At 41.6% G+C, this 27,714-nt stretch overlaps 2 protein-coding genes across 3 annotated transcripts in view; one reads left to right on the forward strand and one right to left on the reverse strand.

The window, feature by feature from the left end:
- Nucleotides 1–2,665, reverse strand: part of LOC148353546 (uncharacterized) — a 28,095-nt gene extending 25,430 nt beyond the window's left edge. The window contains exon 1 of the mRNA XM_088352049.1: nt 2,289–2,665. Within this exon, the coding sequence (XP_088208175.1) occupies nt 2,289–2,385 (97 nt within the window). The 5' untranslated portion in view covers nt 2,386–2,665. The remainder of the gene's footprint in view (nt 1–2,288) is intronic.
- Nucleotides 2,666–3,235: 570 nt separating this feature from the next.
- st3gal7 (ST3 beta-galactoside alpha-2,3-sialyltransferase 7) lies at nt 3,236–27,497 on the forward strand. Of its 2 annotated transcripts, none has more exons than XM_088351378.1 (8): nt 3,236–3,316; nt 3,647–3,756; nt 6,075–6,195; nt 6,265–6,605; nt 23,777–23,963; nt 24,037–24,177; nt 25,780–25,932; nt 26,505–27,497. In XM_088351378.1, the coding sequence occupies exons 2-8, from the start codon at nt 3,647–3,649 to the stop codon at nt 26,589–26,591; spliced, it is 1,140 nt and encodes a 379-aa protein (XP_088207504.1). In that variant the 5' UTR covers nt 3,236–3,316; the 3' UTR covers nt 26,592–27,497. The 2 variants fall into 2 exon arrangements, with proteins under 2 accessions (XP_088207504.1, XP_088207505.1); XM_088351379.1 differs by having other exon boundaries at nt 3,258–3,316; nt 3,604–3,756.
- The last annotated feature ends 217 nt before the right edge of the window (nt 27,498–27,714 follow it).

Genomic DNA, 27,714 nt, shown 5'->3' on the forward strand with positions numbered 1-27,714 from the left:
TCGTCAGCATACTTCACGATGTGGTTTGTGGCGGACCTAGGGGCGCAGTCGTGTGTCATCAAGGTGAACAGCAAGGGGCTTAGGACGCAGCCTTGGGGGGAGCCCGTGCTGAGGTAGATGACATCTGAACTGTTCTGACCTATCCGCACAGATTGGGGTCTCATAATGATGAAGTATTCGCTGCCCTTAAAAGGCCATTTAACAAACATGAACTAGAAATTATAGAAGTATTGATTGCCATTCATGAAATGTAATATTAAAAATAATAAGGCGCGATGTATATGCATTTGAACTTAATACACACGCTCCCCTATTTACGACCATCTGACTTTTGAAAACCGGTAGATACGAACATTTTTTTTTTCAGGATTTAAAAAAAAATATCCGGACATTGCTTTAAGTTAGATTTTGTATTGTGCACTGGCACCGAGGGAGAACTGACCCCCAACCCAGCCGTGGCTGGGACTAAGGGTGGGTTTGAAGTGGCCGTGAGCAGGACCACACAGGGGTCAGGTATGGACTGACCCACGCGCTGAGGCGGCTTGCCAACCAGCGCTGTCGAGAGGACCGGGACTGAGGACATATGGCTCTGGGATAAATTTTGACTAAACATTTTTCTGTGGCGTTCCAAGTCTGGCAGATAGACTCCAATTTCAGTACATGCAAAGCCGAAACTAAACTGAGAAAATATTTGGTTCAGTCCAGTATACAATGGGCACTTCTCATCTACAGTTTACAGTCAGGGCTTACCTCAATTGGCAAAAGGTTGCTAAGAAATCCTTGACATGGAAGCTCATTAAGCCAATTATGACCACTGTTGAGATAATTTATGATGAAAACCCACAGAAAGAACTGTAAATGTATAAAAACGTCAGCAAACCACTCAGAGCAATTTGATTGGGTGAGTGGCAGAATTGGGCTGATCTGTCCACACAGCGCAACCACTCCCTTCGTTCTCTTGCTCAGTGCAGTCCGCGCCGAAGGTAAATACGACAATATCCTTATCATTAATTGCACCTTGTTTTGAATAAATTTTTAGGACAAAAATCAAGGTCAAAACGAACCTCAACGGTCTTAAGTAACCGAGGGATTGAGATTAATTCTAAGTGGTATATTATACATACTGTTTGTAACACGGGCTCTGGTATTATTTCATACATTTGATCATATTATCAAATGACACGCAGTGTAATAAAATGTGCTGCATAATTAGCTTTTGTCTAGAGAGCAGGTTTGGCGTTTTTGTCTTAAAATATATAGTGAGGCTCTCAATTTTATTCGTTTTTTTATTTTTTGCCGTTATGACTCTTTAGGTCAAAAAGGTTCCTGACCTACGATTAAGTCAAAGTGGGCAAATCCGGTTTTGGATGGTTTGACAGTTTCCCTCTTCCAAATCAGAACCTCATCTCATTAGCTGCACCGCTTATCCTCAGTAGGGTCGCGGGGGTGCTGGAGCTCATCCCAGGAATCATTGGGCAGGGGACACCCTGAACTGGTTGCCAGTCAATCGCAGGCAAATCAGAACCCGGTAATTAAAAATATATCTAGGATATTCAGCTGTTGTTTACAAGATTCTGAACATTGACCAGATATGGTCACCCCGGGTCTTGTCGGAATATTTTTGAGGTTGCTCTCTTGCATGAGGGAAGGCTTGAACATTGCGGGATCTGCCCCACTCACTTCTTAGTTGTCGTTATGAGCGCACCGAAACGAGAACATCATGTTTTTAAAGAGACTTCTTTCACCATCTTAAAACGTCCGGCACGTGAAAACATTAGGCAGTCACTAGCAAAATACGGCAGCACACATTCGATTTGAACAGTCGGGGAAGAGTCTTGAGCAGACACAGTGGACAATTTATCCCTTCCTGACACTCCCTTTAAAAGCAAGCACGGTACCCTTTAAATAAACTACATTTGGTTCATGAACAAAGTAGTTAAATCGTCGAAACGAACGCTTACACAAGCAAGGAAACTAACTTGAAGAAAAAAAACAACACTTCCCGCTGTGGGATTTACCCAAACGATTCCGACTGAGGATAAGAGTTGATTATCCACAGACGCACGCGCGCGAGCATTTCCTCACTATTAATTCATAAATGCATGTATGCCTCTCTGCAGCTCTCTCATCGAAGGTTGAGTACGTATACAAATATATCATATATACATATGTAGATGAGAGAGATAAGCATTCAGGCTATCCCAAAGTGAGTTGGGTTTAGGCTGGTTATTTACACCGACGAATTTAGCCTTTTCAATCCTGGTTAGTGTCGCTCGCTTTGTTCTTACCTACACAGTGGACGAGTTTGTGGCGCCATGAGTCAAGTTCTTGCCGAAAGCCGCGCCTGTCGATGGGACATAGCTGTCTTTTACATTGACTCGCCATTTTCTATCTTTCTTCTTCGGTGGCGGTCACCCGCACGCCGAGAAGAAGCTCTGGACTCGTGAACGCGCGCGTTGACCTGCGGTGGAATGGGAAATCACTATTCAAAATACACTCTGGCTGCTTTTTTTCTTTTGACTTTTTTCTGGGGTTATCTATCGTTAGCTTATGTGACATGCACTACCCCCAATAAAGGGGATATGTATGGTTAAGGAAATTGAGAAAAATATTTGAAAAGGAATTAATTAACTATGCATTGTATCGGGACGATTTTAGGCCCAGTGCTTTGGGGTGCTGAGTACTGTAGCGATATGTGCAAAACACACGATACGCCAGCAGCGCACAGTCACAGCCCTTTTACTAACGTGGCTACGTGACGGCCATATTGGTCGGGTCAACTCAATGTAGCTTTTATATATATATATATATATATATATATATATATGTATTTTCACGTGTATATATATATATATATATATATATATATATATGTATATATGTATTTTTTTTTAATATATGTATATATGTATTTTTTTTTAATATATATATATATGTATTTTTTTTTAATATATATATATATATTTTTTTGCAATTGTTATTGTCCAAAAACAAGTCTCGCCCACTTAAGGGTTTATTGTCATGTCTAGGGCTCTATTTTCAAATATTTCAATTTGGATTTTTTGCAATATATTAGATACATCATAGTTAGTTTTATGCATAGCACAATATTAGTTTTGTTTATTGTGTGCCTGGAGTCCAAGGGGGGTTGCATATTTATGGACTAAATCAGGTATGCGCTGCATAATATCCGAGCTTGTAGTTAATGTATAACCAGAGTTAGTCTGCATACTTAGGTTGAACAAAGCTTCAGCCATTTTAGCCACACTCAACATGAAGGGTGCACCATTATTATTCTAACAGGACTCCCTAAAAGGTATTTCACTCATTTTTATTGATTAGCTGGGATTTATAGAAGGTTGTTCACATTACGATCTAAACTTTTTTACATAATCACTTTTGTATAAGTTTAAGTTGCTTCTTTATTTGAAAAGGGAAAATTGTACTGGACTGTCTAAAAAATTACAATAATGTGATAAAGTTCTTCATTTTTTGTTATATAATTAAAAACATGTATAACAGAGTTGATTTGTTATGAATCCGAAATGTATGACTAGTCTTTTATTATGGTATGCTTTTTCTTGATTCAACCCTAATTCAAAGGTACACAAATTTGAAAAATAAAAGAACAGGACGTGTGTTGAAGATGTTAACATGGTTACCGTCAAGCCTGAGCGGGGAAGACGTGGAGGCTGTAGAGCCAGCAATAACATCTGAACTCAAAAAAATAACTACAAGTGAGGACTTTATTAGCAGGTAAGAAAACAACCATCCATCCTTTTTCCAAAACACCAATCCTCACAAAGGTTTCCTAATGCATTTCCTAATTTTCTGGTTTACCTATCACAGTTTTATTTCTGTATAGGGTACACTTCTTCCATTGTGCCAAGGAAGCTCACATGCTGCGGTTAGGAAACTCATCTTTATTTCCTTCTTGCCAACACAAAAAGAACACGTAGTCTGCATTAGGCCAAAATATTTTCAGGCTAACCCTTGAAATCAGTAGTTCGCCAGAGACTTGATGGGAAGGTTTTGGCCTATCCAATTCTAGGCTTCGCACACACCAATCCAGCAAGAACTCTTGGCCTCTGTCCCAGCACTTTAAACAAGCAGTCATAAATCAAGCAAACTCAAGTAACGTCTAAAAAAACACCCTCTGAAAACTGGTCCACTGGGGTAAGGCCCAAAACACACCCCAACACAGAGAAAAATCAATGATTTTATGGGATGTTGATTGATGATTCTGTAAGGTTTTTCTATCTGCATTCGTACTCCCAGCATACTTTGTAGCCATATGCCACTATGCTTTCGGATGTGACTCTGTAGAAGAACACCAGCAGCTTCTGTTTAAATTTGTCTTTCCTGAGCAATCTCAGTAAGTTGATTCCTTGTTTTGCGAGTTTGCTTGCAGTTTGCTTAAGCACATTTGGACAAGCCAGCTTCATTACTGAATAAGGTACTGATAAAACTAAAACTGAGTTGTATAAACATAACCAAGGATGGTATGTTCAATAAAGTTTACATGGATTCTGTACAAAATGGACTGAGTCTTCTATCCCTTAACATCCCTGTCAAACGTGCCTAAAATCCCGATCCAAGACAAACCTAAAGTAAATTGAAAGTTTTTCTTTACCACTGTAGAGAATATGGATGATTTTGGTCTCGTTTGAAAGATAATGCTATGAAGTTGTATACCAAACCGAAATAATCACTGCAAGTGCCACCACCATTGATTAATCTGAGTTGGAACTCACAGAAATTGAAGGTTTAAATTCTTGCCTGAATTTTCTTTGCAATGAATAGCCTGCAGGTAAGTTTAGCATAGGCATCTTAGCTGGAAAACAGGTGAAACAATGGTACCTTGTCAAATTTGATCACAATCTGAAAAACTTAACATTGTATTTTACACATTTTTCTAGGTGTTTCCAAAAGTGACCATTTGAAGACGACAGGTTTACACCACTAAAATCTTTGCAACTGTGTTGTTACTTTGGCCACATTTTTAGATATTTTGAAAGAGTTGTAAATGTTCGACTTATTTCCAGAAGTAAAACCAATGGTTTTGCACACTTGTGTGTAAAATTGAATCACGAGTGGGGTTGTGCATAATTATTTCTAATTTGAGTGCGCAATGAATATATGCGAATTGTTCGTTCTACATTTTATTGGCTTACCAATGTCAATCATTACATGATATGTTACTTCTGGTCAAAGTTATTCGAATCTGAGGTAGGTCAATACAGGCTCGGGACTGTGGCGAGAAAAAAGCTTGCTCTTGGCACAGTGTGATGTCAATCAAAATGTCAGAGGCTAACAGCTATATTGGAAAGCATCTGACGAACTGATTACAACAAGTATTGTCTAACGATGCAGGAATGTTTATGTTCATTTCATTTCATTTCATAGGTGGTGTGTGTTTTTTTGCTTTATCCTGTGTTTTGGAGTAAATATATTTTTAGAACATGTTTGCAGGGGGTTGCTGTTAGGTTCATCCACAACCAGACCTTATGTAGGGGAGGCAAGAACTGCTGGCAGGTTCTCAAAACGAGTAAAGATATTGTCAAAATCAGGACCGAAGTACTAAACAAACTAAAAAAAATACTAAAAAAACTTGAAGTTCAAGCTAGAAACAATGAACGAAACTCAAAACGGAAGATGAAAGGATCAAAGTATTAAATAAACCAGGAGACAAACCTGACATGAAAGTGGATATACAAATGAAGATGTCACGACAGTTTGCTAAACAAAAATATCCTTTTAAAGCGTTCAAGATGATTGGGCACTGGTGAGTGCTAATTGGACACTTTTGTGCCCAGTTTAAATGCGAGTCGGGGCCCTTTGGGGATGGGAGGTATGCGCGATGATCAAAATTCGTGAAATAGATACCTTTTTATTTTTCTAATTATAAAACAGTCCCACGCGGACAGGGATTACGCAAGGGTGATAGTGGCTATTGTGGATGCCTGTATTACCCTTCCCAAGGAGCGCCCTATTGGGGTCCTGTGCTCTCTCGACAATGCGTCAGACTTATGTTAGTCACAGGTGAACCTCAAATGTATTATTTGGTCACACAGGAAAGAGAATGCCGTCCTTGGCGTGATTCTTCTAGTTGGCTGCTACTCTGCTATCCTGATTCCAGCATACTTACCGCAGCAGCAAATCGCCATTACTGATTATCACTATCCGATAGTGGAGGTGTGTTATCCACACACACACATAAAAACTCATTTGTTGTCACCTGCATTCCACTCTTTTCTTCATCAGAGTATTCTAAACCATTCAGCATGGCTACTGTCAAGCCAGTGTCTTCGTCGCTGGTCTATGGAGCACCTGAAGCGACTGCCTTGCTCTTCGGCCCTGACGGATATTCCTGTATTTCTGCGGCAAGAAAGTGGCTCCGCCTTTTGGGACTTACCTCCTCCGCTGGGGCTCCGTGGGAGCGAAGAGCATCTGGTCCAAGCTCTCGATTCTCTAACTGAGCCTGGAATGTCTCTGTCCCTGCAGCCAGACAACGGCTGCAAGAGATGCGTTGTGGTAGGAAGTGGTGGGGTCCTCCTCGGGAGCCAACTTGGATCACATATAGATCAGTATGACTTCATCATCAGGTGTGTTTGTAGCAGTGTTAGAATTAACGTGTTCCTGGAACCTTCCTCCATATCGAGTACGTGTTTATAATAACACTTTGTAACTCAACTGTTGTTCCAACACGGTGCGTTACTCCGCTACATTTTTAAAGCAGATCATGCATCCTCTTAACGCTAACTATAAATGGGCTGTACAGAAACAACAACAAAAATGGGGCAAAAGTTATCACAGAATTTAGGGTAAAAGTGTGCTGATTTTTTTATACTTGCAACACACCGTGCCTAGAGAAAAAATGTCTTGGAAAGTACCTAGAAATCAAGAAATCAAGTCATGTTTATTTGTAAAGCCCTTAATCACAAAGAGTGTCAAAGGGCTGCACAGACCACAGATTATTGCAAACCACAGACTATTATGACACCATCCCCAGATCTAAAACCAACACGAGGGCAAATAATACACAGATATTGTCAGCATAAAAAAATAGGTTATTCATATGCTATAGAATAGTAGTGTGTTTAATGCTTTGATTTAAACATTTCCACTGAGGTTGCAGATCGAATCTCAGGGGGAAGAGCATTCCACAGCACTGGGGCCCAAATGGAGAACGCTCTCGAACCTGCAGATCTCTTCTTGGCTCTTGGGATCATTAGTAAACCAGCATTTTCAGAGCGAATGCTCCTGACCGGAACATAGGGGGGAAATTTAATCTGAAGGACATGGGGGAGCAAGTCCATGCATGATTTTGTATAATACCAACAGAACCTTAAAATCACATTTTAAGCTAACAGGAAGCCAATGCATGTTAGTCAAAATCTGGGTAATGTGATCAAACTTTCTTGTCTTAGTTAATAGCCTCGCTGCAGCATTTTGTACCAGCTGAAGTCTCTTGATTTTGGGAGACCGGAGAGTAGTGCATTACCTTAATCGAGACGGGAGGTAACAAACGCATGAATTATAATCTCCGCATCCGACTGAGACATCATAGGACAAATTTTAGCAATGTTGCGATCATGGGAAAACGCTGTTCTAGTAATATTCTTAAGGTGTGTTCGAAAGAACAGATCGGGGTCAAATATGACACCTACATTTTTGACTGAGTCACTCTGGGTGATATTACATTTGTCAATGTTCAGAACAGTTTTTTGAGAACAAGTAACGGCATTTAAATGGACCAAAAACTAACATTTCAGATAGCAAACAACATTTTTCAGCGGCAGTTCTGATTCCTCCGCTGATAATGTTAGTTACTACCTGAAGGAAAAAAAGGTTAGTCAGGGGGGAAGAGTCCCCCGTCCCGCATGCGGTTTGAGCGATACGGGCTTTCCAGGGTCGATACCGATTATTAGTATTAAGAGGAGGATGGTAACCGATATTTGGAGTCGCTATTTATTTTCCGTAAAAGCTTCGAAATTAGCGTAAGAATTTTGGGATAAAGCAAAAAGAAACATTTGATGCAGACTCCTAATGTATTTACTGTAAAAGGTTCCAGAGAGCTGTTAAAATTTTTTGGGGGATTTCTGTATTATAAGGCGCATGGTCAGCCTCTATCAATGACTCTGACGAGCCAATGGCTACGGATGTGAGTTAACACCCCATCACAACATAGTTTTCCACCCAACAGTTGTATTATAAGGCGCATGGTCAGCCTCTATCAATGACTCTGACCTCATTTTCCATTCATTTTGCGCCTTATAATACAGTGCGCCTTATTTATGGATCAATATTAAGTCGCAAAGTCTTCCAACTAACTAGCAGCCTCCGACTAGATTTTCCCCCGAACGCCAAGTCCGCGGTGTATGCTGGGATTTATTTACCGGCGTTTCATTGGCTAACCAATGTGTCAATCATCATTTGAATCGATCACTATTGTTAAGGCGCAAGAAGTTGAGTGACATCCATTCTTTAATCTCAGAGAGGCAGGCCTCCAAATTTCCACAGTTTGGTGTGGCAGATTCCCCCATCGGAAGATACTGTTGAGTGTCATTTGCGTAGCAATGGAAACTGATATTATATTTGCTAATAATATCTAATAGAAGCATGAAAATGCTGAAAAGAAGGGAGCCAAGTACTGAACCCTGAGGAACACCACAGGTAACACAAAAGGGCTCAGATGTCATTTCACAATATTTAACACAGTGCATCCTATCTGAGAGGTAGGATCTGAACCATAAGAGGATGGTTCCTGAGAGACCAATCAATTTTTCCAACCGTTATAGTAAGATATTATACTCCACAGTGTCAAAGGCAGCACTAAGGTCCAGCAGCAGCAAGAGTGATGAAGCGCTGGAGTCCATTGCTAGTAGAAGATCATTGGTTACCTTAATCAGGGCTGTCTCAGTAGAGTGGTTATCCCTTAATCCTGATTGCATAAATTTAAAAAGATTGTTTTCGGATAAAATTATTCAGCTGGTGTGCCACAACTTTTTCAAGTACCGTATTTTCCGCACTATAGGGCGCACCGGGTTATAGGGCGCACCCCCAAAAAATAGTTTTTGATCCTATATCTTCCATAGATAAGGCGCACCGGATTATAAGGCGCTAGAATGGGAACGTCGACAAAACAGTCAGATAGTTCAGTCCAACTTATTTCCCCCTTAACATTCCGAAAGCTTGCAAAGACGCAAATACGTGTCGTAGACACGTGCGGATGCGGTGTCCGTACGATGTCACTTAAATGCGTCATTTCAAATATCATTCGGAAGGTTGAAGTCTTGGGATTCAAGAAATGCCAAACATTTCTATGTTTCTATTTTCTTTTTCGCTCACAACTTTACTGTGCATATGACAATAAACACTTGGAATTGAGTTTAATTCACTCAACTCATCACAGCAACATCAAGATCGTTCTAAAACAAGATACCGGGAAAATATAAAGCCGCATAACTCACCTAAGTTCTCACGTTCAATAATGATACGCAATCATGGTCTTCTTACAACCGTGAGTGAAGTAAATCCAGGAGAGTAGAATATTTACAAATACAGACTAATGAAACATGTTTCTTTATGCCGTACTTTAGCAAGCTTGCTATGCCATTGCTAAACTCGGCCGATTGCAGGGTTTGTTTTGGCCCTCTAGCCAATCCGAGGCTCCGAATAACTTCAGCCAATAGTGATCGATTCAAATGACGATTGACACATTGGTTAGCCAATGAAACGCCGGTATATAAATCCCAGCATACACCGCGGCTTTGCTACGCCATTGCTAAACTCGGCCGATTGCAGGGTTTGTTTAGGGCCTAAATTGGCTAAACTTTAGGCCATCTAGCCAATCCGAGGCTCCGAATAACTTCAGCCAATAGTGATCGATTAAAATGATGATTGACACATTGGGTAGCCAATGAAACGCCGGTATATAAATCCCAGCATACACCGCTGACTTGCTACGCCATTGCTAAACTCGGCCGATTGCAGGGTTTGTTTAGGTAGCCTAGATGGTAAGGCGCCCGCTTTGAGACTGGGAGGTCGGTGGTTCGCGCCCCGGCCGAGTCATTCCTAAGACTGCGGCGCATCGGCTCGCTACAACGGGTCAGGTGCAATCGACATTTCGTTCTGTGTACATTGTTACACAGAATGACAATACAAGGAAATTATTATTATTATTATTATTATAAATCGGGAAAAAATCTCTGGACAGCCACCATGTCGCGCAACTATAGATTTCAGACCTTTGTATGTATTAACATTGTCTTTAGAAATTTCTTCCCGTATGCGTTAAATCTTCTTATTAAAGAAGACCATAACGTCATGGGCTGAATGGGTAGAACTATCTGGAATAATCTGTTGCCTCGTTGGCGATGCTACAGTGTCAAAAAGGATTTTGGAGTTATCCTTTAATGCTCAATCACCATTGAAAAATAGGCTGATTTTGCACAGGCAAGCGCTGCTTTATACTTTAACAAGCTGTCACACCAGGTTTGACGGAAAACCTCAAGCTTGGTAGCGCGGCATTTTGTTTCAGATTTCCTGCAGTCTTGTTTAAGTGATCTAGTTTCATCAGTAAACCAAGGCGTGCGTCTTTTTGGTCGTGATTTAAGCCGTAGGGGTGCGGCGGAATCCAGGATAGTAGCCAGGGTAGCATTAAACTTATTCATGAGTCAATAGAGCCTTTATATAAAGGAAACGACACAACTACCCCTGAAGGAAGATCATAGAGCTCAGAAACTATACCAGTGCAAATATTACGTCCGCTAAATCCTTCAATTTTCTTTAATACAACATTTATCCAGCACCTCAAATGTAAATAAATAATGATCACATATGACGGTAGTACACGGTAACACCGTCACGTTTGAGGTTGAAACTCCTCAAGTCAGAACCAAGTCTCGCGTGTTTCCATCTTTATAAGTCGGCAAATCAACCAGTTGTTTAAAACCAAATGTATCAATTAGATACCGAAACACAACAGTGAGAGAACTGAGTGGGGAGCTCATATGAATGTTAAAGTCCCCCATAATTATTTCGTCGGCATAGGTTACTTGGTCAGACAACAGTTCTGACAATTAATTTAAGAAAACTGAGTATGGTTCTGGTGCGCGATAAATAGTTACAACAAAAATTGACATTAAAGAGGACCGCATGACCAGAGCCTCAAACGCCTTATAATTTTTAGAGGTACGGGGAGTAAGATTTTTTTTGGGGGGGTAAAAACTCATCCGGTCTCAAGTTTCACACAGACCAATCAGGTTAATTTTGTGATCACGAATAAGATTATCAACAAGTAGAGCTTTAGGAGCAAGCGATCTAATATTTAAAAGACCAAATTTTAGCTTTGCTGAATCTTTTAACTTAGCTGAAGTCTTTGTAGGAATCGCCACAAGATGTCGCCGTTCGGGCGTGTTGAGTCTCAGGCGTCAGTTGACAGACAAGATCGATGAAGAAATATTGGTGTAATTGGGGACAATTCCATCATCTTAATGTCATTCTCTGCCGTTTCGCCGATGTAGCTCCCTTAGCTTAGCACCATGACCCAAGCGACAGCCCCGCTTTTGTTTGCGATCCCTACGCCATCTCCGCCGCTTCGTAAGTGGGTTGGCCACCCACGGAGATCCCGCAATTTAAACCCTTTGTATTTCGTGCGGGATATCAAAGGTGGTATGAAAAAAGTGCCCAAAAAGTCTAAATTTAGATGCAGACCCAAATGTATAAGTTCCTCCCGACTATTGGTTTCATTGGACACACATTTGTCCAGAAAAGAAAGCAAAAAGAAGGAACACTTTGAGTGGTTTGAAGCCCAGAGCCAACATTGTTAATGCCCTGGCTACTAAGGGTTCACCGCTTCCACGGGTTGGTGCACACATTTTCATCTACCGTATTTTCTGGACTATAAGTCGTACACGCCCACAAAATGCATAATTAAGAAGGAAAATGTATACAAGTCGCACTTGGGTATGTCGATTTTTGGGGGAAATTATTTTGATGAAACCAACACCCAAAAACATAGTCTTGAAAGGCAATTTAAAATAAGAGAATAGGATAGATGTTCTCGTTGGTTGTACAAACGTGACATGATTTATATGACTGTTGATTTTAGTAAGAATGTGACATTTTAAGAATTCTTCAGATTACTCTAGCATTAAGAACATGTTTACCACACTATAATTTTCACTCATTCACTAAATCCAATGAATTTCTTTGTCTTTGGTGTAACGGTAGACTACCTCCTGCTTCTGCTTTGTTGAGTCGGGACGCTAGTATTTTAGTGACTTGCGTTAAATTCATGGTGGACTACTTAAAACTGAATTAGCTGATGTTTACTGTTAACCGAAAAGGAATGTACCATTGCTAAATATTTGTCCTACATGACTTCAAATATGTTGCTTCCTAGATCCTGTCCCCAAGCCTCCCTAATCCCCTCTGTAGGAACACCAATATGGTTATCAAACATGGACACTGTAAAAGATGGACGGAGTCCTCTTTAAACCCAACATGAACTTGTTTATTTACAGAACATGATATAGCGTCTTTGCTAGTTTACAAACATGTCTCCAGATACCACGCGGTCTCCCTGTGTGTACCGTAATAACGCGTCTGCCGCGCAGGCACAATCAATTACCGTACATGACATCTCCCCCCCTTTTTTTTTTCCTTTGAAAAAAAACAAATAGCAGCATCTCACAAGGCTGTCTAAAACAATAATCGGTAGATCTGACAATATCTTACCACAGGGGAAATTATTAACAATAAATCAAACAATCAACGGTCAATTGCACATTGCTAAATGAAATTGGCATTCAAGTCACTGTTTTGGATTCAAAGCAGTAATTGCAACTACAATCCAATGTGCAAACAATATGTCATTTCAATCATAACATTTGGTCACCACTCACATTTCAGGGACAATGTTTTCTTTTCTTTGTTTTTTTTTCACAGCATTATCATCCGAACAAGAACAATTAGTCCACTGTGTGTGTTGTCTCTTCCATTTCTTGACCCCTTTCCCCAAAGGCCATAATGAATTTTAACTCATTCACAGGTCAAGTCTGTTAACAGGTTTACACACCCTTCCAGACCTTGTCACAATCTGTCTTGGTGGAGGTGTGTCGGATGGACCTATAGCCTGGACTGCAGGGACAGTCTCTTCTTGAATGGTAGACTGTAACTGCACTTCATCGCTTTCTGTAGACGATGCTTGAGTGCGGCGTATAGCTGACGATGTCAGGAGATGACGACGATTCCGCCGTAGAACAGCACCGTCTTGGGTGGTGATATTGTAGGATCTACTTGTAGCAGCCTCTCCTGAGACCACAGCTGGTCTAGACCATGATTTTTCTTGATCCAGCCTGGTGTAGACCGTTGTTCCTGGTTGTAGAGCAGGTAGGAGTCTGGCTCCGTGACGGCGGTTGAAGTAATGAGCTTGCACTGCTTTCTGCTTGGCGTCGTTCACTTTTACCGTTTTCCTGCTGGGCCATCTGGGCAGGAGATTCTTCTCCAAGGTTGGAACTGTCGTCCTGATCCTCCTTCCCATTTCCAAACACACTTGGCATGACATCACTGTGTCCTTTAACTGCTTGGACAGCCCTGGCCACCACACTGATGTTTTGGCTCTCTCTCTACATTTGACCAGGCCTTGGTGCCCCTGGTGTAGCTTCTCCAGAATTTCGGCTCTCATAGAACGTGGCACGACAATCCTGCACCCTCTTAAGACTAGTTCGCCTTCAACGGAGAGCTCTGACTTCACTTTGGTAAACTCCCTCGCATCCAAAGGGACACTACTTATGTGTTCAGGCCACCCTGACCTGATAAGCTTACTGACAAGCTGTAACTCTGTGTCAGTTGCAGTGACGTTTCTAATGTTTTCAAGTCTCTTTGGTGAAGCTGGTATTCCCCCGACTACTGAGGCTACATAGCAGGCTACATCACTGTGTGTATCCACATCCCCTTCGCTACATGTCAGTGGGCTGCGTGACAGTGTGTCTGCTACCACAAGAGTTTTACCTGGTGCATACTCGGCCACCGCGCTGAATCTCATGAGCCTCATCAGTAGACGCTGACATCTGAGAGGAACATTTTCCAAGCTCTGATTGTTGATAAGGGGTACCAACGGCTTGTGATCTGTCACTAACCTGAAACGTTCAAGGCCATTTAGGTATCTGTCAAACTTTTCACATGCCCACACACCTGCCAGACACTCCTTTTCTATCTGGGCATAACGTGTTTCTGCAACAGATAGTCGTCTGGAGCAGTATGCCACTGGTTTCCACTGTTCTCCATGAAGTTGTAACAGCACACCCCCCAGTCCAAAACTGCTAGCATCTGCTGACACTGCCGTGGGTTTGGTGACATCATAGTAGGCCAGCACCGGTGCAGTAGTCAGTAATTCCTTTATGTTTTCGAAGGCTGTCTGTTGAGCATGTCCCCACATCCAGTTATTCTTGTCCTTCAGCAACTCATGGAGCGGCTGCCCCACAGTGGAGAGGTTGGGAATGTACCTGCCAAGGAAAGTCACCATTCCCAGGATTCGCTTTAGCTCAGTGACATTTACTGGAGGTGGCATTTTACGAATTGCTGCAACCTTCTCAGGATCAGGTCGAATCCCTGACTTGTCGATGAGATGCCCCAGGAACTTTAGTTGGCTTTGCCTAATGGAGCACTTCTCCTTATTCAGTTTAAGTCCAGCTGACTGAATACGATGCATCACTTTGTTGAGACGTCTGTTGTGTTGCTCCATATTGCTCCCGTAGACCAAAATATCGTCCATGAAGACCTCTACACCTTCCAACCCTTGTAGAGTCTACATCATCTTCCTCTGGAAGATTTCAGGTGCACTAGTAATTCCAAATGGCAAGCGTTTGAAGCTGTACCGACCAAATGGAGTTATAAAGGTTGTGAGCTTGATGCTGTCTGGATGCAGTGGAATTTGCCAAAACCCACTGGCTGCATCGAGTGATGAAAAAACAGTTGCTCCACTTAGCTTGGCTGTTATCTCATCCACAGTAGGTAGGATGTATCGCTCCCTTTTGACAGATTCATTCAGTCTTTTGAGATCAACACATATGCGAGCTTTGTCTGTGTTCTTCTTTGAGACAGGGACCATAGGTGCACACCACTCAGTAGGTTGTGTCACGGGCTCAATGATGCCATTACTCTCCATTCTCTTTAGCTCTTCTTTTACCTTTTGGAGCATCGGGAGTGGTACCCGGCGTGCAGTATGTACAGCATACGGCTGGGCATTGTCTTTAAGCTGTATTCTCACTGGCTCTGTTTTCAATGTCCCATAGTCTGCGTGTTGCTGAATGTTCAAACTGATTTTGTCTATTCTCCTCACAAGATTCATTTTCACTGACATTGAGCGACTTAAGAGATTATTAGTGATCCCCTCTACTACATAAGCTGTTAGTGGATATGATTTTCCTTTGTAGGTTACTGTGGCCTGGAACCTCCCTAGACAATTTAGCTCTCCACCTGGGCCGTCCAGTGGAATGTCTGGTGGCTCCAACACACTTTCTGGAGTGTATGCGTTGTACGTCGCCTCGCTGACTACATCCACATCTGCCCCTGTGTCGATTTTGAATGTTATTGGCTTTTTATTTAGCCGGAGCTTAACTGACCACTGTTCTTTTACATTTTTCACATGTAACACAGCACCCAGGAAGTATGCTGACTGCTCGGGTTGTCCTGACTGTTCTGCCCGCTCACTAATCTCATTCACTTGCTTTTTATTCCTGCACACTCTAGCCCAGTGCCCAGCTTTGTGACAGATATGGCAGGTAGATTTCTTAGCAGGGCAGTTTTCATCTTTGTTATGCTGTGTTTTTCCACATTTAAGACATTTTCTCACATTTCCCCATTTTCTGTCTTTCTCCCCACTTTGTGGTTTAGACGTTGGGTATCTGTAGCTCTGCCTTGTAACTTCATGCACCGTCCCTACTGCTTCTCCTTGCATGTTGACGTGCGCAGTAATCTCTTCCGCCTGTCGAACTACTTGCACAGTCTGAGTCAATGTCAGGCCTTCCATCAACTGAAGCTTACGCGACACTTCCTTGTCCAATATTCCAATAACTATCCGGTCTCGGATGTTTTCCTCACGGCTCGTGCCGAAATCACAATGTTCTGATAGTTCATATAAAGCCAATATGAAGCTTTCTGCCCTCTCCCCAGGCTTCTGGAAACGCTGATGAAAACACGCGCGTTCGTGGATGATATTCCTCCGCGGAACGAAGTAATCATCAAACTTCTTCAGCACAACGTCATAATTATCCTCTTCACCGTCATTAGCAAAAACAAAAGACTTGAACATATTCTCCGCCTCGCTTCCCATTGCGTATATCAAGCAGCTTACTTGAACTTGTCCATCGTCTTTGTTTAGTTTCGTAGCGACTCTGTAGCGCTCGAAACGCTGCCTCCAGTCCGGCCATTCTGACGGTTTCTCGAAAGCAAAGTTCGATGGAGGATTAAACTTGGCCATTATGACTTGTCTCCTTATCTGGATCCTTTCAGACTTCTGACACCATGTAAAAGATGGACGGAGTCCTCTTTAAACCCAACATGAACTTGTTTATTTACAGAACACGATATAGCGTCTTTGCTAGTTTACAAACATGTCTCCAGATACCACGCGGTCTCCCTGTGTGTACCGTAATAACGCGTCTGCCGCGCAGGCACAATCAATTACCGTACATGACAGACACAAACCGAGAGACAAGGTTTTTAGAACCATTAGGGCTTTCCAGAATGTCAAAGAATGCATGTTCTGCTGGGTGGTTTTCAAAATTCTGGAATCAGGATCTGATACAATGCCTAATTTAAAGATACTGAAAGGAATGCGACTGAGACAACTTGAATTTATCTCGCACCTGTATGAACGATGCTAACTGCCCGTCAATATATATACATTTCAATAGAAGATAAACCTTTCCACTCCAGATATTAAAAACTTTATTGTGAGGTTAAAAAAAAGTGATTTAAGCAGATTGGTGTCCTCATAGCGGTCTCCGGTAAACCCAGAACATCTCTAACCTGGTTCAGGATTCTAATGAAGTGTCTTACAATAAAATTCAAGCATTTAGTGGAGACCGGTTTTTCCACCTTGGAAAACAGTATGGCTGGCAGAGAGAAGTGAGTGACAAAAAATCATGCATGGACTTGCTCCCTCATAACTTTCAAATATAATTTCCCCCTATGTTCCGGTCCGGAGCCTTCGCTCTGAAAACGCTGGTCTACTAGTGATCCCAAGAGCCAAGAAGAGATCCCGCAGATTCGAGAGCGTTCTCCATTCGGGCCCCGGTGCTGTGGAATGCTCTTCCCCCAGAGATTCGATCTGCAACCTCAGTGGAAATGTTTAAATCTAAGCTTAAAACACACTTTTATTCTATAGCATATGAATAACCTATATTTTAGATAGATAGATAGATAGATACTTTATCCATCCCCGTAGGGAAATTCACACTTCCAGCAGTCTACCCCGTTGTTTATTAACAGATTAACATGATGCCCTAGGGGTGCTTGTAGGTTTTAGATGATGGGATGTTGTCATAATAGTCTGTAGTTTGTAATGGTCTTTAATCTGTGCAGCCCTTTGAGACTCTTTGTGATTAAGGGCTATACAAATAAACATGACTTGACTTGACTGAGGCAGCTTCCATCTTTAACCACAAGGGTCATTGGCGTGCCCTTTCTCCAAAAAATTAGAGCCATGACATTGGAAGACAGGTAATAGTGTCTGAAAACTGGTAAACCCATCCCACCCTCAGATATTGATTTATGTATGTGTAATTTTGAAATTCCGGGTGTCTTATAGTTCCTAATGTAGCAGAACGTTATAGAGTCTAATTCTTTAAAGAAAGCTGCTGTAAGGAAAATGAGAACGTTTTGGCTTAGAGAAATCCAGGGAGATAAATCATTTTGATTAAATTTATACGACCGAATATTGTCCATCTTTCTATATTTTGTTTTAATTGTAAAATAAATTAATTATAATAAGTACAGTGGTTTTTAACTATTCTGAATGGGATATTTTCCAGGAAACCAGGAATGGTGTGTCAGACAAGGGCATGAAGTCACTTTTTGTTCAAACTCATTGTGTAACCAGATAGCTTCCCGAAAAAGGTCATTTAACCTCAAAGAGGTGGGACTGTTATGAATGTTGCAAACTCAGGATAACGTCATCCGCGTAAAGGCTAATCAGAGTTTCAATACCACAACCTGTAAACCAGTTATGTTTTGGTCATTCCTTTAGGGCAAGGGGCTTTAAAGCTGCAGCGAAGAGAAAGGGCAGCCTTGCTGAACTGAGCGATGTAGGGGGACGGTGGTGGACCTGTTTCTGTTGGTTAGAACATAGCAGACGAGGTTTGCATGGATCAGTTCTACCCAGGAAATGAAAGTTTCACCAAACCCGAACCTTCGCAGTACCTCGAACATGTAAGGCCACTCAACTTGGTCGGAAGCTTCTTGCGCACCAAAGGATAGAATTGCTGCACCACTGCTCTTTCCATGTTTAGTGAACATGGTATGGAGGAGACGTCTAACGTTTGAAAATGAGTGTGCCAGGGATGAACTCAGGGTGTGTAATGGATGCTAAGTGTTTGTTGAGTCGGGACGCTAGTATTTTAGTGACTATTTTTCCGTCAATTCTGGAGTGCAATTGGTCTATAGCTTCGTATAGTGTTTTAGGTATAGATTTGTCTCCAAGAGATAGATATCATTCTAGGAAGGATCAGAGCAAGAATGTCACAGAATTTTTTTTTATAGGATTATATGCAGAAACCGTTGGGCCTGTCTGCCTAGCCTGATGAAGATGATTATATGGCAGACATTTTTTCTTCTAACACGAAATCAGAATCTAGATCATTCTTGGTAGTGTCGCTCAGTTTTGGTATCTCCAAAGTGTTAAAAAAGCCATTGAAATATCCCTGGGTGGCTTTGCATTTAGATAAGTACAACTCACTGTAGAAATGTTATTACAATGTTCTAAAACAAAACAGGATATACTCTGGTCCGGTTGATCAGAAGAGCGTTCGCCCACAAAAGGCATCCAAAAAAAATGTCTGACCACTGGTTTTATAGGAAAGGGATGTGGATTTTCAAAGTGGAACATGAAACGAGCAAAGAAAGGCACTTGCATTACAAGAGACTTTTGTTTAAACTGAATGCAGCTGAATTGTGAAGGTTGTATGGTAAGGCCTGACCCATTGCTGGGAATGTACTGATAAGAAAGGGTACATTCAAACAGTGAATGAATAGAGCAAGTAAATCATTAAAATATGTTATTATAATGTGCGTTTATAACAACTAAATGAATAGTATGAATATCGAAGTAATGATATGATGATTAAATAATATACCTGGAAAACTCATGTAACAGGGACATAAAATTCAGTGACACATTTTAATAATTATGCTGCCCTCGCTTGCCGATTTGGCCAACTAGACAGCTAGCGATCGGCGTCCAGAATAACCAGACTTATTTTTTTGAGTGATTGCTGTTCATTCAGGCAATGGCGTCGACCATTACCCTTAAAAGGTCGCCATAAATCTAGAACAAAATTACAAAAATGTGCCGTTGGCTTTCAAATCATACAGAAAAACTAACACAGACAAATAAAAAGTCACACAAAAGTACATAACTGTGTACAAAACCCTAAAAAGAACAAACAGTATATCCAGAAAGTCATCACAATCGGTTTCATACTTACAGACAATAATTGTCCAACGCAACAACAAATTTGAGGACTTTTTCACAGAGCTAACACCGTGCTTCTGTAGTGCTTTAGTCTCCGTGTTTCTGCTGTGTTCACTTCCTTTGTCAAAACAATTCACATGTTGGACTGTAGAGGGTACTTAAGACCACTTTATATTTATACCACAAGTTGAACCAATAATATTTACATTTGTTAAACAATGGCATCTTCTAGTGACAAGATTCACGAATGCTTGCAGCCATGTCAAGGATGTTAGCTGCATTACGCTCTATCACTCTTAAGCTGCAGTTATTTATGTCCCGCACCCACTCAGCGGTGGAAGCGACTCGTATCTCTAAAGTTGCTTATAGCTCCTGCTAGCTGCCATAACAGTGAATATACCGTTGCTATATTTGTGGCGCTTAAGCTGTAGTACATGATTTAAAAACGGGGTTTGTATGGGTCCATCCTGACTCCTTTTGAATAATTTAAAAATGCTTGAATTTTAGCTCAGTAGCCTAGATGGTAAGGCGCCCGCTTTGAGACTGGGAGGTCGGTGGTTCGCGCCCCGGCCGAGTCATTCCTAAGACTTAAAAAGTGGTCGGCGGCGCCCTCTGTTGGCTGCGGCTGCATCGGCTCGCTACAACGGGTCAGGTGCAATCGACATTTCGTTCTGTGTACATTGTTACACAGAATGACAATACAAGGAAATTATTATTATTATTATTAATATTGCGTTTTCAAGGTCAGGAAAGTGCTTGAATATTGGCTAAATTGCTTGAAAATGCTTGAAATTATTTCCATTTATTTGTTTCCTGGCAGGCTGACTCGTTAGACCACGCGTTTAAATGAATATACATTTTAAAAAGTGCATAAAAACGACAGCAATTGTGGCTCCAGTCCTCGTTGACTTTTCATGTAATGCATTACTGCCTCTTACTGACGTGTCCAAGAGGACAATTTTATCAGACTAGTCATAGGAATTTTGGCTTTTAAAAAAAAAACATTTTCTTTAGAAGCTGCTCTTTTGGCTCGACTCACTAACTAGAGCTAGCTCTTATGGCTCCCAGAAAAAAATCTGATGAAATTTCACATAAAATATAAATTCAAATATTCAGAGATATGCAATGAAGGTTTAAAAAAAAAACACAAACTAATTTAAAATGTTAAGACAATGAACAGATTTGAAGATAACACAAAACCCTAAAGTATCTATCTATCTATCTATCCATCTAAATGAAAAACTAAAATATGAATTAAAAATATTAAACCTACAGTGATATAAATAAATGATGACAAGCAAAAAAACAACTTTTTGCAATTCTATTTTAACCAATTTAGACACGTAAAACATGCAAAAAAATTACAAGTAAAAAACAAATTATCAGCAGTCCCTAAGATTGTATGCCCTGTTTTTCGGAGCAATTAATATTAAAATGAGTACAAATCTGGCTAATCTTTCTGCTTTTTATACAAAGATGGAGGGTAAAAAAGGTGCTAGGTGGAGCTGAAAAAAGAAGAAGAGAAGCTTATCTGCTTAGAAATGTGTGAAAACTAGGCTAAGAAGCTAACAGTCTCATGCACTTTTTGAGGCCTTCATGCTGATGTACACTAAAAATGAAATTCTCATGTCTATAGACAATGACATTGTCATCAATAAAATTGCAGAGATCAGTACTTTGCTTCTGGAGAATTTGGACGTTTTAAGTAGCCTACTTAAAATGTGTCTAGTGAAGCTACTTCATAAGAGTTCTGAGTTTAGTGCAAAGCCTAACCACCTGTTTTAAAGGTAAATGCAATTTTGATTTCAAATTACTGATGCTGTACATGGGTTAATGTTTTCAACTATATCCTAAAATTTATATAAAATTCCTTTGAATTAAAATGGTAATCTGTTTTATGTTAACTTATCAATATCATATACAGTGGAACCTTGGTTTATCGAACGCCTCTCAGTTCGGACAAATCGGTGTTCGACCAAAAATTTCGAGAAATTATTGCTTTGCTGTTCGATCAAAAAATCGGAGTTCGAACGCCAGTACGCTAAGGTGCGATGCTGAGCGGCGTACAGGTGTTTTAGCCCCTTATTATGCCTCCGAAGAAGGTCGGTGCAAGCAGGACAGGTGAAAAAAAAACAAGTCGTTCGTCCAACTATTGCCTTTAAGAAAGACATAATAGCTAAATGTGAAAAAGGAGTACGAATTTCGGATCTTGCTAGTGAATACAGCATGGCTAAATCTACTATCAGTACGACAGTAAAGAATAAGGAGGCTGTGAAATCGAGTGATGCGGCTAAGGAAGTTAGCGCTATAAGCAAGCAACTGCCGCAAGTTTTGGAAGAGGTTGAAAAACTTTTGATGATTTTTCTCTCCCCACCGTCCACCACAAAGATAAGAAATCCTATTCATAATTCTTTTTTTTATTTTTACACGTTCATGTTAGCGTAATCTTTTGTACTGAAGACACTGGTTTGCGGCTGGAGGAGGTTGCGGTCGGAGACTCAGGGGCCAAGCTGTGTTGTGACCTCTCCATGGGTTCGCCTAGGCCGCTTGTCCCTGCTGGCAGGCGTCGGGCTGTTTTTGAGGCAATACACGGCCTGTCTCATCCTGGCAGGAAAGCATCCATTAAGCTAGTGGCCCAGAAGTTTGTGTGGAATGGGATGAAAAAGGACGTCCGGGACTGGGTCGACTCATGCGTGGCATGTCAACGCGCCAAAGTGCACCGTCACATCAAGGCCCCATTGGAACCATTCGCCATCCCCGAACGGAAGTTTGACCATGTTAACATTGACCTGGTGGGCCCACTGCCCCCTTCACATGGTTTCACTTACTTCCTGACGATAGTGGACAGGACGACCCGTTGGCCTGAAGCGGTTCCGCTGACTTCCACCTCAGCTGTCAATGTGGCCCGGGTGTTCATCGGCACATGGGTCGCCCGTTTTGGACCCCCTGCAGACCTCTCATCTGACAGGGGCGCACAGTTCACCTCCGAGGTGTGGAACACGGTTGCCGAAGGCCTGGGAGTCAAACTTCACCGCACCACTGCCTACCACCCCCAGGCTAACGGGTTGTGCGAGCGGTTCCACCACTCGATGAAAGGGGCCCTGCGCGCCGGCCTGACTGATGGGGACTGGGTCAATAAACTACCCTGGGTCATGCTGGGACTGAGGACCGCTCCCAAAGAGGACCTTCAGTGCTCTTCAGCTGAGTTGGTTTACGGTCAAGTGCTGCAGGTGCCAGGTGATTTCATCCCAGACCCAACGACACCCTGGGCCGCATCCAGGGAGAAGTCCATCTTGCAGGGCACTGCGGGAGCGTTTGCGCCTATCCCCACATCACGACACGGCAGGCCAGTTTCACGGGTTCCCTCCAACCTGCGCTCGGCTGGTTTTGTTTTATGAGAAATGTGGCGTAGTAGTTGAAATATATTTAAACGACCCATCTTTACGGCATTGGACAGGAAGTTTTTGTGTCATGTTTGTCCTCCTACAAGATAGAATACAAATTTTCTTTTACTTTTGTTATGCCCAACAAATTTAAATTCAACAAAGAATGAAAAAAAATGCATATTGACCAATCTCAAGAAAAAAAGGCGTCTCGGAGGGAACCAGCTGTTAATTGGTGGGGGCCCGGTTGCCTTCGTTCACTTTCAAAAGCTGGCTCAGAGACGTTTTGTTCAAGAACGACATGCGTCAGAGTGCTGTCAAATATAGGGCTCACATTTTTCAGAGTTAGCCCCGTTTGCCTTTTCTTTCAGCGCATTAGTAAATACTATATTTATAATCACTATCTCTATGGCAGTCGCTAATTTAAATGGTGTTATGATCCCAAAAGACGTGATGCAAACAACTCTTAAAGCGGAGAACCGCACCGCTGAAAACAGCGGTTCGGTTGTGCGCCACCGTCTGGGTTCTGTAGCCAAAGAAACTCAGTTTTGAACGTCAGTAATGGTGATGGCGGAAAAATGAGTTAGATTAACCCGTTACTAAAAAATAACACTTTTAAGTGATGGCGTTATTTATAACTGTGTTGTTCCCCAACTCTTGTTTTAAGAACACTTGTGATGTTATTGTTCAGAATGAACAACGCTCCAGTGCTCGGCTACGAGCAAGACGCTGGCTCCCGCACAACCATCCGCTTGATGTATCCGGAGGCAGCACCGAGCTTCCCTGACGAGTACAACAACACTTCCATAGTTGCGCTCGCTGTATTCAAGAGTCTCGACCTGGACTGGCTCACCTCGGTCATCACTAAACGACCTTTGGTGAGTATGCAACAACGGAACGAGAAGCAGGAAATAAAAAGAAATACGGCACGGGTTGTTCTATTTTGCATAGGGGTTCTGGTCAAAGTTATGGTTTTGGAAGGAGGTTGTGGATGACATTCCCTTGAAAGCAGAGAACTTCAAGATCCTCCACCCAGCGATAATTCGTAAGACTGGAGAGGTCCTGCAGAAGTATTCTCAAAAACACAGTCATGTGAGTATTTTGTTTTTGCCTTTAACTCAGTGTTGAAACATGCTGTTTGAAGATGAGCTGGACATTCTCAATCAGCCTTCTGGTTAGTAATGGAAAAATGAAGTGATGCCATGCGGCAAAGGTTTCACACACATAGGGGCTTCAAGATGAATCATTTCCTTGATCAGGCCCTCGTGTGGCCGGAAAAATATATAACATGCATCAAAAAAGGTGGTGCAAATCTTTCTCCGAATACATCAATATAGCAACCATAGCAAGAAAGGTTGATCCCTCCAAACTGTGATTTCAAGAATATAGAATCTTTACAAAAATACAAACCTATTCAACTTGCCCAAGAATGATGGTCGTCCACGGAAGATAAATGCAATAAAGGACCGGTCACTGCTGAGGATGTCAATATGGGTAATTGTTTCCACACTGCAGATGTTATAGCTCGCCAGTTCCTTGCTGAATATGGTAGGGATCCGTCTCGCCATACCGTGTCTTGCCGTTTAAGAGCATTTGGATGAAGGCCCACACAGCAGTGACCAAACCTCTTATTCACAAGCTTTGCTGAGGAGCATGTTTTGTGGACCGAAAACTGGTCCAGAGTTCACTTCAGTAATGTGAGCAAATTTATTTGGGTCTTGTTCGGAATTAATACATTAAAAATGTATCGTTTACCAAATTGTTCGAATAACCGGTAGTTATCTGACTCCATTAACCAAACACAACTTACATTCGCCTAACAATGCATGCTCATTTCTTTATGGAAAAATGAACAAGAGACCGGCATTTCCACATTGGGGCAGATTTAATTTCTTAAATAATTAACTAAGTGAATTCCATCGAAATAGCCAAATTAGTGTCGCTCTTTATCGAGCCTCTATCTCGATTGTCCCTCGATTTCCTCCGATCTTCTTCTGATCTTCCCACGTCTTTTCACAAGCTGGCGTGCTGGCTCCTCCCATGAGTGTGCCGACTCCTCTCATGGGTGTGCCGACTCCTCCTATGGGCGCGCCAGGTGCCAGCTACACCACCTCCTCGCCGAAGGGCGTCGGAATGTCTGAAAAACTCACATCAGCAGAGCTTATCAGAACAACTTCTCCAAACAATGTCTGCCTTCCTGCGTCACAGAGGCTCCTCCTGCGTCAGCCCTTGTCCCAGTTCCTGCTGTTTTCTGTAAACATCATCCTCCACTAGGTCGCAATGACCTGCCCCACAGCTCAGCCAGTGAATATCTTTTGCATTTAAATGTAATTTGTATTTGATCGTAAAAAATCCCCTATAGTCAAAAAAATATAAAATTCTTCAGTCTGATGGGAAGCATTATGTCTGGCGACAGTGGAGAAAGACTAATAAGCTACAGACTGTTATCCAGAGCACAACGCAATTTGTTTACATACAGCCGCACCTTGATGCACATGTACAACACAGAATTTAAGTACATCGTCTTTTCCTTTTAGTATAAACATATTTAATTTTGTTTTTTTTCTAAACATCTTTCAAACATTGTTTCAAACATCTTTATCAACGTAGTACACCGGGGTTCAAAGACAAAGACAATGGCATTTTTATGTTAACGACAATAAAGGCGATTTTGAATCTCTTGTTGTGTTTAAGTCAAAGGTGCCCACGCTGGGGGCTGCTGCCGTGGTGATGGCACTGCAGCTGTGTGACCATGTAAGCCTAGCAGGCTTTGGGTACAACATGCAACACCCTCACGCTCCGCTTCACTACTACGAGACTGTACGCATGGGGGCCATGCAGGCTCAGGTGAATCCGCCCAGGTTGTTTTATTTTTGTTCATGGCATTGCATATCTCCAGTCTTGACAAGCTTTGTGCGCAACTGTGGTCAGAGTAGGCCTGGGCAATTGATGAAAAATGTTATCACGATACTTTTTTTTTTTTTTTTGTCTATCGATAATTATTGCACATTTTTTTGGTTTAACAATTTAAGTCTTTTGATCTCCCTGAGTGAAAACCAGACGCTGCTTTAACCAATCTTTAATGTCAAAATATACTACACAGCGTTTTACTAATTTAAGGAACATTAAATAAAATTAAAGGTTAACAAAATTAGGTAATTAAAAACGCAGAACATTGCACATAACCTAAGGTAGACCTGCGATCCCCTCAAATTAAATCACCTCTCTTGTTTTAGACCTTTTTTAGCGGTTATGCTGGTGTTATCCTGTGTCTTTATTGAGTTTGACCGTTTTGTTATTTCCCTTTCATTCTGTGTGAAATGAGCTGTCGCCATTTGTTCCTGTTAAATAATTCTTATGTTTTTGTTGTTGTTGCCCTGTAGCAGATGTTTGCTTTACTTTGGGTGTTGTTCCTGCAGGTGGTTCATGACGTCAGGTCAGAGAAACTCTTTCTGAGAGAGCTTGAGGCAGCTGGCGCTGTCAGCGACCTTACAGGAGCGCTCTGAAGTTGACGCTGACACCAACATAAATTCAGCACAAACCAGCCTCTCCTCCTCGTTTCCACAATCAACCCAAGGTTATGATGGTGTCCCATGTTACTACTGCGCTACAGATGTGCTGTGTTGGCGACTGACATCCCACAACAGAAAACTTGAGAGATTCAGCTGAGAGAGAGTAGATGATAACCTCAGACTAGTGCTTCTTAATTATTTTCTGTGAAGCCACACCCGTTTAGGAGAAAAAAACACTGCTACTGAGAACACCACTTCATCCTATTGCAGTTTAGGTGCAATTGCACCCTATTTTTGGAAGGATGAAAAAAGAAAAGTTCCTTGAAGTCAGACATGCCCACGCCCCCACTTGACAGAGCTTGCAACCCCCTAATGAGTAGTAGCTGCTACTGCAACTAATACCAGTATAAAATACAATTAAGATTAAGATAACAAGATCATTAAAAGAAAATTTGGATCAATTGAAATACATTTGGGCACTATGTAGGATTTAAAGGTTTTTCTATAAATTATTTGTTTTTTTTGTAGTGAAACTTCTTGTATATTAAGTGCTAATTGTATTATCAAAAATGGGCGTAAATTTGGCATGGACAGAGGTGATGTGTAACCGCTAATCTCAAGGAACCAATATTTTCGTCCTCACCAGTATTATGTGATAACTTAAACAAAAAAGATAGATTGATCAAAGCAGCGCAGAAAAGATTAACTTACATGCTGATACACTGTCGTATAGGAGAAAATATATTGGCGGTGGCTTTCCCTTATTTCACTTCAGCATGTTTTGTTATGATTTGGTCCCCACCAATGCCAACCACAAACCTACATCATTTGTGCCAAATATTACGAAGAACTAACCTGTTTTGTGACTCCTACGTCAGTAAACCAACATCGAATAAGTGAGGAGATGTGAGTTGTTAAGGTCCATCTTCAAAAAGCTGTGTACTGTATTGCAAACCGGGCTCATTGTAGCCATTAATCCAGACATGATCTTTGGGGTGAAAAATCAAGACAAATTCATACATACTAACATTTGACATCAAGCCTTTATTGTTAATGTAAAGTCCCAATCCAAAACATACCCAGGGTATATAAATTACTGTTCTTGAACCGTTTGAGA

This window comes from Urocampus carinirostris, chromosome 13 (genome assembly GCF_059441175.1).
Source record: "Urocampus carinirostris isolate Australia breed hairy pipefish chromosome 13, RoL_Ucar_1.0, whole genome shotgun sequence".
Taxonomy (NCBI): Eukaryota; Metazoa; Chordata; class Actinopteri; order Syngnathiformes; family Syngnathidae; genus Urocampus; species Urocampus carinirostris.